At 56.7% G+C, this 15838-nt stretch overlaps 1 protein-coding gene across 1 annotated transcript in view; it reads right to left on the minus strand.

The window, feature by feature from the left end:
• Positions 1–2125: 2125 nt before the first annotated feature.
• The window catches only part of EPHA10 (EPH receptor A10), a 41511-nt gene continuing 27798 nt past the window's right edge, over positions 2126–15838 (minus strand). Inside the window, exons 6-17 of the mRNA XM_033004364.2 lie at positions 15393–15517; positions 13040–13202; positions 11623–11731; positions 11339–11394; positions 9787–9912; positions 7886–8071; positions 7082–7143; positions 6758–6961; positions 4763–4912; positions 4389–4567; positions 4135–4299; positions 2126–3598 (exon numbers count right to left, since the gene is read on the minus strand). Of these exons, the coding sequence (XP_032860255.2) occupies positions 3484–3598; positions 4135–4299; positions 4389–4567; positions 4763–4912; positions 6758–6961; positions 7082–7143; positions 7886–8071; positions 9787–9912; positions 11339–11394; positions 11623–11731; positions 13040–13202; positions 15393–15517 (1640 nt within the window). The 3' untranslated portion in view covers positions 2126–3483. The remainder of the gene's footprint in view (positions 3599–4134; positions 4300–4388; positions 4568–4762; positions 4913–6757; positions 6962–7081; positions 7144–7885; positions 8072–9786; positions 9913–11338; positions 11395–11622; positions 11732–13039; positions 13203–15392; positions 15518–15838) is intronic.

Consider the following 15838-nt stretch of genomic DNA (forward strand, 5'->3'; position numbering starts at 1 on the left):
AAATCATAACAATCTATAGCTTAATCTGCTCGTTTTATTATCCTCAGTGTTGATGAGGAGCTCGATTAAAAGTGTTCATTGTTGCAACAAGCTAAGCTAGAAAGCATACTTCCATTATGTGCTTTTTCTTTCTTAAAGGAGAGGCCAGGAAAGCAAATACCTCTTGTTCCTGCTGAATTAGAGCATGGTCTCATCCACAGAACCATACTGTCTAAAAGAAACAGCTTTCTGAAACAGCACATCCAAGTTCCTCACCAGAGTAAGTCAGAAAAGTAATTAAACAGTGAATTTCTTTTGGGAACAGCTAGAGAGACTCAAAGAAATTGCACCCTCAATTCTGATTGTGCTGGAGAAGATACTATGGGAGCCTAATTCAGTGGGGGAAGCACTAAAGAAATGATTGAAAAATGGTCTCGTTTTCACTTGGAGTTCTCTAGCACGGCGCGAGCATCCCACGATTACACTAGCCGGGGGTACCAGCCCCGCACAGAGCCCAGCTGCTGCGGGAGGGCAGGGACCCCTGCCCGCACAGCTCCGGCAGCCCAGGGAACCTGCCCCAACGCCAGAGGAGCTGTGCTGGGGTTCATCCCTCTCCAGCTAGTGCTGAGGTTTATCCCTCTCCAGCTAGTGCTGGGGTTCATCCCTCTCCAGCTGGGCAACGTTCAGAGGGACTGAGGAGCAGCGGCCACGGGCAGCACCCAGAGCTGGCCCCTCCTCGCTTCCGTAACTTTGGAGACAGGGTCTGTCCTGGGGGGAGGAACACGGAACCTGCTCACGACCAGGTCTGTTCCCCAGACTCTGAGGCTCTCTGTCACCTCGTCACCAAGCCTTGGATTTCCCCAGACAGCCCTGAAAGCGGCTGCACCAGCCTGGAGCCAGCCCCGCCAGCGCTGAGCCCCCAGCGCAGGTCCCGGCATCCCGGCTGCTGGAAATCCCGGCGAGACGGGGGAGAGCATCCGGAATCAAGTCGGTCCAACTCCCTGCCTAGAGAACTATAATATACTTTCTCTATAGATAAAATGTAAACATAAAGAGCATACAAATTGCACTTGATCCTTGGGATCTGGCATTTCTACCAAATGAAGGTTTCGGTTCACCATTATTACTCTTCAGGGTGTGAAACAGCAGGATGGCGAGCAACCAACCAGACCACACAAGGCCCAAACTTAAAGACAAATTATTTCCATTTAAAAACTATCCATGTGACATTGGGAAATGTTGCTCAAACTGCAGAGGTGGCAGGAAGGAGCGAGCCTGTTTACCCCAGGGAGCAGCAACCCCCCCGGGGCAGCTCCGTCTGCGCCCGCAGAGCAACGGAGCGGGGGGTCCCGCGGGGCGAGCGCTCCGGCCCCGAGCTCTGCACAACCCGTGTCTGTGCCGGCTCACGCTCCCCTTCGTGTTTGCTACCGGGAGCTCCAACCCTGCGTGGGGGAAGGTGCCCTTCTCCCCGCCAGCCTGCGGGACCCAAGAGCGGCTGGGAGCGCGCGGTGCTCACCGCAGCACTGCCTGGGAACACCGGCACAAGGCAGAAAATTGATAAACCAACATCAGCCGGCACCTTCTCAAGACCACTGGTCGGTGAAGTTCGAGCAGAGTTCTGATCTCTGATGCAATCAAGCTAAAATACCTGAAAAAAGTGAAATTTTGTCAGTCTTGAGCACTCCTGGACCCAGCCTGGCCACGCAGCCAAGCCAGAAGAGCCCAAGGGCCGGGGAAAAGGAAACCACCGCAATGAGGGTTCACTAAGCAGAAGCTGGATCCCTACGGTAAGGTGTCCTGCAAAGGTCCACGGGCCCAGCACCAGCACCCACGGCCCTGCCACCCTGCCCGAGCACGCGAGTGGGAGAGCAGGAGAACGCCCGGGCAGGGCAGGCGCCGCGCCGGCCCCGCGAGAGGCTGCCCTGGGGCCCGTCCCTCCATCGCCATTTAGATCCTCATCCTCTACAAGCAGGCTAAGAGAAGGATCTGACTCAAACAGATTTTCAGCCACACTCTGAACATCTCCCACAGCATTCATTTCCTTTGTAAATCTTTGCCTTTCATCATTAATAATTCACTTGAAATACTTACAGATGATAATAAAAGGCCTACAAAACTCTATACAAGGCTGCAAAGACCCATTTAATTAACTGACTTCAAGGAAACTTCTATTATTAAGCAGATGCTATTTATGTCTTCTGTCAGGGATGAGGCCTGGATCAGTAGGATCTGCCAGTGTGCAACAAAATAAAGTGCTGATGCGCCCTGGATTGCAGGGCAGGATTGCAGGGATCCCACAGATGCCATGGTCAGCTCTGCCCAGGCCCCAGGCCCCAGCCGGGGTGCGCGGTCCCTTCGGCACAGCCCCTGAAGGCCCCTCGAACACCCCGGCCCGGGGCGCACCCCACTGCGGAGGCTGTGGGGCACGCTGGCTCCGCAGCCCCCGGGCACAGACCTCAGCCCAAGCATGAACCCGCACCAGAAAACTGACACCTCGGCGCAGCAGAGCGGGACGCTCCGGGCAGACGGCTGCCTCTCCCCTCCTTGCTCGCGGCTGGGTGCGGGGCAGCCGGAGGACGAGGGGAGAGCACTCACGGCAGCCGAGGCGGCCCTTCCCCCTCGGGCAGCACTGCCCTGCCCGTGGGCTGCAGCGTGCTGCCTGCTCTCGCTCTGCTCTGCAAGCTCCCACCCACGGCTGGGCTCCGGCAGTAAAACACGGGACTGGGACCTGCACAAAAGGCAGCGAAGGCTGAGAGCATCAGCAGGGCGGCCCGAGGGCTCCACTGCTCGACCTCTCTTGGTCGTGGCTCTCTTCAAAGCTTTCCATTTCTTCCCCTGAAATGGTCTTGTCAAGAGAGCCTTCGAAACATTCAGCACCACTTGCTCTGCACTTCAGTGAAGAACATTTGGTTTTGTTCACCAACTGTGGTGTCAGGATTCGGTGAAGGAACTCTTGGAGCAGAAGGGACGTGGCTGGGAAAGTGTTTCCTTCAGCATAGCAGATGGGGAAAGTCACCTTCCAGAAGTTGGGCACTGGGTGTGAGCTGTGCTCCGGTCTCTAAAAATAAAACCAATAAAAGCTCCTTGTGGGGTTGCTAGAACATGTCAGCCTGTATAAAAATACCCATGGATTTCACCAGTAGGATGCTAGATACAAAAATGCTGTCAGCTCTGGATTAAGACAGCGCACAAACAAACGTCCATTCACCCTGTTAACCCAATTACCATATGAAATGGCATCGTTGCAGTTTGACTCATCTTACAAAACAGTGCCAGGGAGAGCCACATCCACCCAGGCACACCGCACGCGTCCCAGGAATCCTTGGCTTCCCCGGCACAGGGGACAGGAAGCCCTGCTCTCTTGCCACGTGGAATGACTTGTTTGGCAGCAGCCCAGTGATTCCTACATCCCACCTGAAACCGCGAGGTTTCAGAGATTTGGTCCGGTCGGGGGCCGGCTGGCTGTCTCCTCCCCGGGAGCTCTGCACCTCTGCGGGGACCGCTTCACACCTGCACGCCTCGGCCATGCATTTGGATCACCTGGGCCCGGAGAGTCTGGATCCCGCTCAGGATGGTCTTCTGGTGCTCCCCCAGCATGATCCCCAGGCTGAGGACATCTCTGCAAAACGAGCCCCGCGTCAGCCACGAGAAACAAGCCCTAACTGTAAAACATCCCGACACCAACTACTCCCAGGCAAGGGCAGCGCAGGTTTCAGACCTGACAGAGTAAGAAATCCCCAGCCCGTTGTCCCAGCCAAGGCAACGCAGAACCTGCCCGGGAATCCCGGGGTACCAGGGGCTGCAGCCCGGCGGGCAGGAGACGGCTCCCGACCCTGCTGCCCCACGCTGCCCGCGTAACGGGTCACCAGTGAACGGCACCGGATCTGACCCTGCGCTCTGGAAGGGACAGGCAACACGACTCTTGGCAGAAACGAGGGGTTAAAGTCACAAACTCCAGATTAAAATCTCCGCTTCAAAAATCAGCAGCCGAGATGCACAACACGTGCAGCCCAACCCACACCAGCAAGCTCTTACAGACGTGCTTTGGAAGATCTGTCCTCTCGTGTAGCGAGGCCTGACTGTAACTGCAAAGCCGAGCTCGCTCACACTGCACCCGGCGACACGAGGTTATAGCCAGGAAACCAGTTCACTTACTGGGCTGTCATCCTGGCCACCGATTCCAGGTAGCAGTAGCCCGCAGCGGTGAAGTTGTCTTTGTACCTGCCCATTTCTATTGCTTCCAGCCACTCGCCTACGGAGCTGAAGGATGGGAAGGCTGAGAAGGTACGCTCAGTGAGGGGGATGGATGTGCTGTGGGACCTGCCAACAAAACGGGGCAGTGAGGCCGGCTGAGGCAGGAACGGGCGGGCAAGGCACAACAACGGGCAGCAAAGCGAGAGGGTGGGCACCTGGGGCACTTCGGGGGCTCCGGGCTCTGCACCAACTTGCTCAGGATGTTGTGGATGTGCGAGAACTTGGGCCTCTGGCTGCGGTCCTTCTGCCAGCAGTCGAGCATGAGCTGGTGGAGGGGCGGCTGGCAGTTCACCGGGGCGGGCAGGCGGAACCCGTCCTCCACAGCCTTCATCACCTGCAGCGGCAGGAGGACGGAGGAGGTGAGGGGACGGGGCCAGGCGCTGCAATGCAGATCGCAGGCAAAGCCCGCGGGCAAACCTCCCACCTCCCACCCAGCCTGGGGAGCAGCGGCAGCTCCTCCGCGCACCGTGGAGCCACCCGCACACCGGCAGCAACGTCCTCATCTACCGCGCGGCCGCTGCGGACTCACGTCCTGGTTGGACATGTCCCAGTAGGGCCTCTCGCCGTAGGACATGACTTCCCACATGACGATGCCGAAGCTCCACACGTCGCTGGCTGGGCTGAAGTGGTGATACTGGATGGCTTCGGGGGCTGACCACAGCACCAGGCTCTTCCCATGCTGGACGGGCAGAAGGGGAGAAACGACCGGCTCACACAGAGGGATGTAGCCAGCGCTCGCGATCCCCTGGCAGCCGTTCATCGTGCCCTGCCCAGCATCGCAGGGCAGGCACCGAGCAAGCCCAGGTGCCACGTGCAGGTTTAATACTAACAGAAAACTTCTGCCTCAATTTGTGTTAAAATGGCCATGCAACCGTACGCTGCATGGGAGTGTGAGTCCTGAAATATTAATGGGAGAGGGGAATGTCTCTGGGAAGAGCTGATGGCACTTTATAATGAATATTTAATGAAAACCATTTCAGAGCTGCGCAAACACACAGTCCCTCCACCCTGGCTCGCTCTCCTGTAATTAACAATCCCCATCTCGGCATCTGCAGAGCCCTCTGGATACACTAAGGGAAGCAGGTGACAGGCACCGCAGCTAATTGTAATTAACGGTGCGGAGACCTTGAGCCCGAAGCCGTGGCCCCGCCGCACCGTGGTGGGAGAAGCCGGGGCTCCTGCTGTGCTCTCCGTCCCCCTCGCTCAGCGGGACACCCTGCACCCCGCAGCGCAGGGCAACGCTGCGCCAGAGCTTCGTGGCCACGGCTGAGCCACGGCTGAGCCACGGCTGAGCCACAGCGCTGCCGGCAGCACTCGCCGCGCCCGGCGAGGGGGTGCGCGCTTTGGCAGGGACCCCCCGGGACGGCGGTGCTCTCCCTGCAGAGCACACTGAGCCGGCCTCCCTGCAGCTACTGCTAAGGCCTGGAGAAGTTTTCCACGACTCTTTCTGCCGCAGGCCTGCTCAGAGCTGACAAACGACTGCAGCTCCCGGCAGAGCGAGCGCCGAGCCCTGTGAGCAGGCTCTTCCCCCCCGGGACGCCCGTACCCCGCTCCGGGACACAGGCGCCGGGTCCCGGCTGGCAGCTCGCATCAGCTGCTGCCTCCCTGGCGCTGCCCAATGCTCCCTGCAAACAGTAAGTGCTCAGCTGATTGAGAAATCAATGCTCTTTAAAATATTAATGCCTGGTTAACGTGATGCGCTAACAGTCCCCGCTAATACCAAGAGACTGCAGGGTACCACACGGAACGCACCTTACTGTTCTGCAGTTAAAAACGCATTGATGCACCTCAAGTGAAAGGTGCTGCAGTGGTGTGCGAAAAGCAGGGAGGGAGAGCCGGCTCCAGTGCGGGGCTGGGGGCCTCGGGGGCCATGAGGTGCCAGCCCAGCCCCCCGGCTCCGTGCCCAAGGGCTCCCGGGCAGCTTCTCCGAGCACACGCAGGCACCTGGGAGACGTGTTGGCTAGCAGAGCTGACAAGGCATTAAGTGTGAATCAAGAAGGACTTAAATTCTTAATTGAATCTCATGAATTTCATTACAAGTGATAAAACAGACATAAGGAACCCTGAGGCTGCTAGGGCTGCCTCCAACCACCCACCACCTCTCTGCCAGCTCACGAGGATGCGCGGCAGGGCTGCAGCCAGAGGAGGAGCGGTGCCGGGCAGCTGCTGTGAAGTTCCCTGGCTAAACACATTTGATTCTCAGCTGAGAAAGAAGCTGTGAAGAGGCAGAGCCATATTCATACCTGAGGAAGGAAATGGGAGCCTAGGAAAAATACCGGTTCTGAAGTAGAATTGCTACATGTCTTATTAACTCCACCTGTGGAAGCTGCCTGGCTTTGGGTTTGATCCTTATTCAGCATTCAGAGCAGGCTGCAAAGCTCTCCAGTGATGCCAGTCCAAGTGCTCCTGGCCGTGGCCGAGCATTGCAGCCAGGGAGATCCACCTCTGCGGAGGTTTTCTAGCTCTTCCATCAGCATTTTGCTTTTGGGGAATGTTGAAAATAGAATTTGGAAATGCGGCTTACCATGGTGGAGAAGATGGTCTCCATCTTATCTTCTTGTGGCTGTCTAAAACCAGTTATTTTGCAAGCCAGGCTGCTGTTCACAAGGACTTTGTGGGCAGCAAGGCTTTTATGTATGTAACCCATCTCTGCCAGGTACTTCATTCCAGAGGCAATCCCCTGCAACATGCAAACGAGCTGGGTGGCCGTGAACTGTCCCTCATGTTTCTGTAAAAAAGAGAGGAGAAAAAGCCAAAGGTGAGTAATGCCCAGTTCAGGGGGGCACCGCCAGCAGAGCCCGAGCGTGTGGTGGCCCCAGCAGTTGCCCCCCGCTCGCACAGCACTCACCCGGAGAAAGGAGTCCAGCACCCCATTGCCCATGTACTCCATCACGATCATCATGGTACTGCCTGCACGGACAGACAAGGAGCACTGCGTGAGGCCTGCCCCCCGCTCAGGCAGTTCTGACTCTGCCAGCGTTAGAAACCCGGGCGCTAAGCTCCAGCGTGGCCAGCCCGCACTGCCTGCCTACTAAGGGGGACAAGGACTTTATCTCAGACAGTTTGCAACGAGCAGTGGGTCCGAGGCTTTCCTGTCATTCCCAGCTGGATCCCACTGGACCCCAAAGTCAGATGCTCCTTTTATCAGGACTCTGAACCACATCACCAAGGAGGACAGCGCTGCCCAGCAAGAACAAAAGCAACCAGCTCAGCCCAGGATTCAGGACAGAAGTGCTTCCTTACCTAGTAAAAAGGCTAGTTAAAATCAGCACACGTGCTCACATTTCTTTGGATTTACACGAATATCCATTCAACTACAGCATCCACAGACTAGTTCAGCGCACACAGTCCCCTGAGGGCCAGGAGCTGTCACAGCGTCATCTGTTTTACCGACATAACCTCTCTTCAATTTGCTTGTATGAAGAGTGCGAACTTTGCTGCTAAGCTAGTTCTACTACCTGGATTTATTAATCCAGCCATAAGCATTTTGTTAATCATCGGAATGCTAAACTAGCTAACACACCTGCCTTCCAGAGAGCCAGCAGCATTGCAGCTCCGGCAGCAGGTCCCCGCGCCAAAGCCAGGGCTGACGCACGCTGCCGGCGCAGGAGCCCTCCTCCAGCCCCGGCTGCCCCGTGCCAGCCCCCCTCACCTCTGGTGATGACCCCCTCCAGGCGGATGACGTTGGAGTGGTCGAACTGGCCCATGGTGCAAGCCTCTGCCAGGAAGGAGCGCTGCTGCTTCTCGGAGCAGCCTGCCCGCAGCGTCTGGATCGCCACCGGCAGCTCCCGCTTGCTGGGCAGCTTCAGGCACCCCCGGCAAACTTCACCAAACTCTCCTGTGCAGCAGAGAGGGGTGTTAGACGGCACCCAGGGCAGCCCGGCCCTCGCAGCCCGGGGCGCAGCACCGGGCCCTCCCAGAGGACGCCCGGCCCTCGCGGCTGCAGAGCCCTCTGCCACTTCCAGACGCTGCAGGAACGAGCTGCCTGCTCGCCGCCTTCACGGCTTCCTCGCAGCTTTCGGTGCCACCGCGTAAGGGCGATGTTCTACTGAGCTGTTGCAATGCGCTATAAAGACAGCTTTTATACATATATGCACACACCTGCTACAAAGCAAAAGGCAGCAGTCCTCCTCCGGGAAGTCAGCTTCCCCTTGGGGGATATTTTCTGTGCTTCGGGATCATAAAGTGCATTTCTGTAGTGCGAGTGATGTGTCTTGCTGTGTAGACGAGCGAGACTTTCCCATCGTTAATCAGAGGCTTTGCCAATCCATAAACCCAAACGCGCTGAGCCCTGCACGGTTGTGAGTTTCCCCTGCAGAGTCTTTCATCATCTTCTGCCACCTTTGCTGAGCACACAACCCTTCACACAACTTTAGTATCACCACGTGATACTAAAAACGTGTAATAATGCACTGCAATGTCTTCTTCCTCTCCCTACACCTCTCAGCCACTCTCTCCAGGCTCTGCCCAAGTGCACATTGCGCTCCTTCCCATGAAAAGGAGATTAACCCCCAGCCACCGCGCTGCTGCTGCCTGGGCCCGGCCCGTCCTGCTTCCCAGCTCGGCACACGCAGCCTCTGCCTCCCGGGGCACAGAGCGCGGCGGGGCTGGGGCAGCTCCTGCGCTCTTGGAGCGGAACATCCACCGCACAGCCACGCGCCTGACAGCCGAGCCGCCAAAGGCGTCACGCAAAAGGCCAATATTGGCTTTACAGCAAAAAACGGGTAGCTACGGAAAGCTGTATTGATCTGAAAGCCAGGTACTTGTTAGGTCAGTAGTGAGACAAATGCACTCCCAAATTCCTCTTATTTAAATGTCTTCCTGACTAATTGTTCTTGATTTTTCAAATACCAATTTGCTTCTGAGAGGTATGTGGGGTTAGTCTCATCTGCTCCACTCAGCAGCTACAAAGATAACCTCCTCTTCTCCTCAGTGTCCTCTTCCATTCAACGCTGTCCTTTAAGCTGGTGGGTAAGCCCTTTCCCCTTCCCTTCCTCCACCTCCTCTTTTTCTGCAGCTGGATTTATCTTTAGGAAAAGAAATGGCAAAGAATAATTGTGTTTCCCATGTCCTGGCACACATTAGCGATTAAGGTTCTAGGGCCCAGCGAGGGGACTTTAATTTGCTTTTAAGTTTTAGGCAGTGAAGTTGATGAAAATCAATAAATCATTAGGTTCACATATTTATAAATAGTTTTCATGCTGCTGTCAAACTGCCCAGATGCAGATAATTGCTGATGCTTTCTGGTCGGTGCCCCACTCGGCTGGCTGTACTTAGTGCCTCAGAAAACCAACCGGGAATGCGAAATCAAGCTCCTGAACAAAACACTCGCCAGCTCCATTCCCATCTCCCCGCTGCAAGCACACACCCCCCCTGCAATAAGAGCAAGAGCGACGGCCCGCGTCCCTGAGGGTGCCGGAGGATGAGGGGCTGCTTCGGCAGAGCGGCGGCAGCCGGCACGCACCCGCGGCACCAGCACCCCCGCCGGGCGAGGGGGAGCGCGCCGGCACGGCACGGCCGCCCCCGCAGAGGGGCTGGCAAGGAGGAACTTGCCTGTCCCAATGATCCTCTCGATTTTAATACTAGCGTTATCCAGCTCTTTGGCAAAGAGGTGCACGGCCTGCATGGGGTCTTCGCAAGTGTCAGGGTCGATGTACATCCTCCTGGTCGGTATTTTAACTGCAGGAGAGCAGGAAAGGCAGAGAGGGCTCATGAGAAGGGCTCGGCAGAGCTCCCGTTGGCCTGTCCTGGGAAATACGCTCGCAAACTATCCACCTCCAGGTCTGCTGGCAGGACTAACTTGCCACCCTTTTATAAGCAAAGCAAAAGACTTGGCTTTAAGGTTGCTAGGAAATTTCCTGTGGGATCAAATGAATCTAATCGCTCTGCTCCCCTGCCACAGCCCCTGGTTAAAGGGGAGCAGCTCCTTCACTCTAGTGCAGCTCCCTCCCGGACTGAGCCTCTCTGCCACCCATGCTGATCCTCAAGTATCCAAATCATCTCCGTTCCCAAGACCTCTAGGAGAGACAGTTATAAGCATGAACAACAGACATGTGCCAGGTCCCCTCGATTAGCAGCATGGGCAGCAAAATACCTCCCACAGGCGCCCACCGTCTGCTGCACGGCGAGGGACCCTGCCCGGGAGAACCGCACGGAACGAGGCCGACCCGCTTACGGGAGCCCGTGCAAAGCGCCGGCGGGGAAAGAGCCCCCGCTTGTTGGGGCTTCCTCAAAACCCCAATTCGCAGTTCCTGCAAACAAACAGCCGAAGCACACGAGCTCTGCTGCTCGCCGGGCCCCTGCTAGAGCGCTGCCGCGTCCCCTCCTCTCCCTGGGCGAGGCAAGGAGGGTGACAGATGTTTTGCATGAGCTGCTCGGCCCGTCTGGGACCAGCACACGGGCAAACGGCAGAGCCCTGCTGTCCCCGGGAAAGGGTCACACCACGCCAAGCTTCCCCCTTCCACCCCAGCTCCATTTGCCTTCCCAAGACCAGGCGGCTGCCGCGCTCCCCTCGCCCTGCACGGAAAACCTTCGGCAAACTCCCCCGGGCAGCTCAGCAGCACGAGGCCCTTCAGAGCCAGGCGAAACGGCCAGGCTGCATCCGAAAAGCACACAGGCTCTGCTGCTTCTGAAATGCTTCGGGGAGCAGAAGAGCATGTGTGCACTTCACAGGTGTGTGCCAGGAGTCAAATGAACTCATCAATCCTGACATCTGAACTTCCTTTGACAATTGTTGTCTGTAAAATTATTGCTGCCCGATAATCAAGAGTAGCCCCAGAAAACAAAGCTGTATTCTCATGAAGCCGTTTGTGAAAAGCTGATGGAATAATTTGCACACCCTGTGGAAAGCTGAAAGCACCCCCATTCCCTTTGGCACGGCAGTGACCTGTGTGCAGGAAGGACGGACGCTGCCTTATGAAGCTGTCAAGCCTGCGGTCCCCAGAGAGCCTTGCTGTGCTCAGCCCCTACTCGGGGATAAGGCGGGATCACAAGGCTCCAAAAGCAAGGACTCAGGGCTGCTTTGTGGGGAGCTGGGTTATTAATAGCAACAAATACAGGGGTCCCCCTACAGTCATGCTGGCCACGGTGGCCAGGCTTCACTTACAATGGAAGTACAGCTCCTCGTCCCCGTCCTGGCTGGCTTTGCTGTACCCACACTGTCTGCAACAAGAATGAAGACGCACACCATTATCCGGGCGGCAGCCTCTCGCGGGGTGTAGGACCCCAGGTCTCAGCACTCGGGGGCAGAGCGCAGCCCCACGGCACGAGGAGCCAGCAGGCAGCTCAACCCAGCTCCCGCGCTCCCGGGGGCAGCTCTGCGGGGGCTTCGCCCCGCTCCCCCCCTGCCCCGGTCTCAAACCCTCCCAGCTCAGCCCCGGCGCTGCTCACCTCCTCCAGACCATCACGCCGACCAGCATGGACACCAGCACCGTCAGCCCCGCGACGGCCACCACGGCGATGATGAGGACGGGGCTCTGCTCGCTGGAGGCCACCGTCACTGCGGGAGGGAAGCAGAGCGGGTCAGCACCGTGCCCGGGGGCAGCTCCAAGGCACCGGGCAGCCCCGGCCACTCCTCCCAGCGCCGGCCGGCGTCCTCCAGCAAGGCTGTGGGGCGATTCACCTGCAGCGCCAGGCTGCTTTTCACCATCCTCACAGCAATTCACATGCTGGCTCAGTTTTAAAACCTCGAGCTGTTGCAATCGGACCAACGCGCCGGGCAGCGCTGCAGGTGCGGACGGAGCAACCCCCACGCTGCCACACCAGGCTCCCGGTTTTGTTAATCAGTGCTGAGGAAAGGTTCCTGTTTATCGGAGGGACGTATTAAAATTTATGGCTTACAAATAGTTTTCCTTCATCACATTAATCCCTTTCCTTCCTGCTTTTGCAAACAGGGATATTAGAAAGTTACATTCTATATAAAATTTTTATTGGCTTCAATTCATTCTGAAAATGTCTTCTGTGTGGCAAATGGATGCAATTTAAAGCCCTGTTAAACACAATCTGTGAGAGTCGCACTGAGCCAGCCATCTCAGGGCTTTCATTTCTAGCCAGAGTGGGTTATTAAGCTGAAGCCCTACCACCTCTCCAAGCCCTCTTTTAGTCAGTGAAAGAAGATGCTTCTGGCCTATAGTTATGAATGGAAACTGAAAAGGAAAAGCCCCAGCAAATAACACTGGTGCTGGCTGACCTCATTCAGCTGCACGGCTAGCAAGCCAAGTGCCTCGTGAGCCAGGAGGGCAGTGGGGGTGAGCAGTGACCCCCCAGCCTGGGGCACGCACGCAAGGCCAGTGGGATCTCCCCCTTGCCTCCCCCGCTGCAGCCCGGGCCGCAGGCCTCCCCGGGCAGGATTGTGCCCTCGGCAGTTACGCCGGTGGGGACCAACGCTCACTCCCTTCCAGCACCAAGATCGCGCCCAGGCAAAACCACCCCGTTGCTCTGGCTCTGCTAAGCACCTTCTCGGGCGATCCCAACTGAAGAGCAGAGACACCCTGTCCCAGCCTCTGCGCCAGAGGAACCAGAGACCGGCTGCCCTCCCTGGTGCTGCACTGAGAGGGGTGAGGACAGACCTCCAGGACAGGCAGGCCAGCAGTAGCAACCTTGCCAAAATCAAATAGGAAAACAATTAAAAGCGAGTCCTGGGAAGTACCCACTCTTAGACCTGGAGCTGCAGAACCAGAGGGACAGATGCTGCTCCACGAAACTGAGAGCATCTGGGGCAGGAGCAGCAGCATCCCCATGACTCAGCTCAGAGAGCCTCACATCTGCAGGTGTGCGCTAAGGGGTGAGGAGCCTTGCCAACACTTACACTCTGCCAGCGTCTCCACTTCAATACTAGGGCTGTAGTTTCCATAGTCTGGCGAGGAAGATGTCCGGATTTGGAAAATATAGAGGGTGCCAGGCTTCAGGTTATTGACCGTCACGGCCGTTGATGTGGTTTTCACAGTTGAGTAACTTTGATCTCTCTGATCCTGTGAAATAATGAGATACCTGAGATCGAGCTGGACTGACAGCTGCGCCGCGGAGCAGGCACAGCACAGCCCCACCTCCGCCTCGCCTCCGGGTCCCATCAGGACACTCTATCTAAACATAAAACCTTCAGCAGAAAGAATACCTTTACTAGATGTCTCATTAATAGAAATTACATGGAAAGGTCACAGGAAATGGCAGATGGAGCGGGATGATGTGCTATGGAGGCGGGCGGAGGACGGGGCGGCAGGGAGCTCTGTGCCACCCCACACGGCTCCTTTCCCCCCGCCTGCCCCCGCGCTGGGGCTCGGCTGCCCGCACCGACCGGCCCCTTCCTGCTCCCCCGCCACGGCCGCTCGAGCCCTGGAGTAATTCCGGGTTTATTAGCACACGCTGAGGAATCAGAGCTGGCGGGTGGGTTTGCCAACAGTCCTGGTTCCCCAGGATTTTATTCACTTGCCCAGAGACCTACAGACCCCTCTGCTTTGACTGAGGGAGAGCAGGATGGGCAGCCCCCGTCCCGCAGCCGATGCTGGAGGCGGTGAAGGCAGGGTGGGCTCTGCCCAGCCCCACGGCTGGGGGACCTGGGGCGACTCGCGCTGCTCTCGCGTGCCAGAGCGGCGCATCCCCGTGCCTCTGCTTCCCGGGGTTCACACAGCAAAACAAGCAAAACAAAACACGTGCTGCTGCGCAGCCGCCACCGGAGACCGTCTCCTCAGCCACATCGGGTACAGCTGAACAAACTCCTCGGCCGGTGCTGCTGCAGAGCTGGACGGGGGTTATCTGAGGCCACTGTCCACCCCGAGCGGGGCCGGGCCACATCCCGCGGCCTCGGCCCCTCTCGGACCCCCCGCACGCGTGCTGCACCCCCGTTACGGGGGGCCCGGCTCCCGGCAGCTGCCATCCGCTGCACCACTCCCAGGGCCAGGGACGTCGCTGTGAAATGTATTTTCCACTTGATACGCTTTTCCCCTTGAATCTCCATAGTTAAAGCACAGCTTTAAAAGCAAAGATTAGGAACTAAGTTGATTTTCATGTCAGCATCAAGAGCCTCATTTCAGTGAATAATCGCTAAACTATCGTTTGAATTCCCTACCCAAGCAGGACGTTTCCTCATTTCACATACCAAGTATCTTGTTGCTGCAGCCCATTTGCACAGGAATTACCGTCTCAGGCTTCAGCGTTTGCCCTCACCCACAGATTCTTCCTTTCAAATCTATCAGATGCTTGAAAATCACATTAATATGAATCAGCTTCAAGGTAGCTTGTTTCTAAATACAGAACGCCAGCATGTCACCTGCACGCTTTGCTTGACATGTAATCAGTTTCATAACAAGCCTGAGCACATGCAGATAAGGTAATTTGCAGAACTGTGTCATAAACTGCATTTATTTTGATTTAGAGCATTGTCCCTGCTCTCTGCCCACCGGTATTTCTTCTAAAATTCTCAACCCACCACACCTGTCAAATAACAGCTATTTTTAAAATTAAGAGACTGTCATAAAAATGTTTGCTTGCGTTCCCTCATGTGTGGAAGACCATTCACAGCTCACCAAAGTCACGGGTTCAGTGGCCCTCAGTCCTAAACCAGTGAAGACCACAAGGTCCAACACTTTCCCAGAGAGCAGGCTATAAATACAGGTGTCATCTTGTCAAAGATTTAGAAACCCAGCATGGTTTAGCAGTCCCTGTCTAGCTGGCTAATGGCAAGCACCCAAATCTCAGACTTCTAATGTCCTTGAAAAAACCCATCCAATGCATTAAAAAAAAAAAAAAAAATAATGAATGAAAATTATTAGCTTTACTCTTTCTCCCAGGGAGATGTCAACATTAGGACTGGATGAAATCTTGCTGCACAGATGGGGGAAAAAAACACTAATTAACATAAACTCTACAAATAATCCGAATTTCCTGCAACTTGCATAAGCAGATTGCATAACGCTGTTGGGGAAGAAAAGACCTTATTGGCCCCCATTTGAAGCGCTCCTCTTTCTTTCTGGTGCCAGTAAAATCTTCACGGCAGCCACGGCCGCAGGCACGCACCCACCACTCAGTCTTCACGCGGAGGGTGGCTGACTGTGACCCGGAGTGGCAGCACACGCGGGGCCCCCCGGGCTCCCGAGGGCCAGACCTGCCTGGCGAGGGAAGGACGTGGGGCGCAGCCGGGGCCGGGGCCAGTCCCCTGAGCCTACCTTCTCGTAGTACTTGACCTCGTACTCGGTGCCGTTGGCGGGCGGGAAGCCGGGCTCCTGCCACGACAGGGAGATGCTCTTCTGCTCAACTTTATCCGTGCGGATGTCGGTGACGGGAGTCGGCGCTGAAAAAGCAGAGAGGAAAGCAGGGGGTGGTGGCGGCCGCGCACCCCCCCGGCTCCGGCAGCACCCGCGCGCCCCTGCACCGGCCCAGCACAGCCTGCCAGGGCGGGGGCAGCGCCCCGGGGCACGGCCACCGACACCGCCTGCCACCACGCTTCGGTTGCTTTGGTTCCGAACAGCCAACTGCAACCAGGAGATCGCAGGTTAGGAGGAATTTTATCTCTATCCTCTTATCCATCTGGGCTGCCAGCCCCACGCCAGCCCGAACGTGTTCGGTGGTGGAAACTTCATTTCTGCTCCTGCCCTGTGATGCCACAGTAAAA

Source organism: Tyto alba, unplaced genomic scaffold (assembly GCF_018691265.1).
Source record: "Tyto alba isolate M040663 unplaced genomic scaffold, T.alba_DEE_v4.0 Super-Scaffold_20, whole genome shotgun sequence".
Classification (NCBI taxonomy): Eukaryota; Metazoa; Chordata; class Aves; order Strigiformes; family Tytonidae; genus Tyto; species Tyto alba.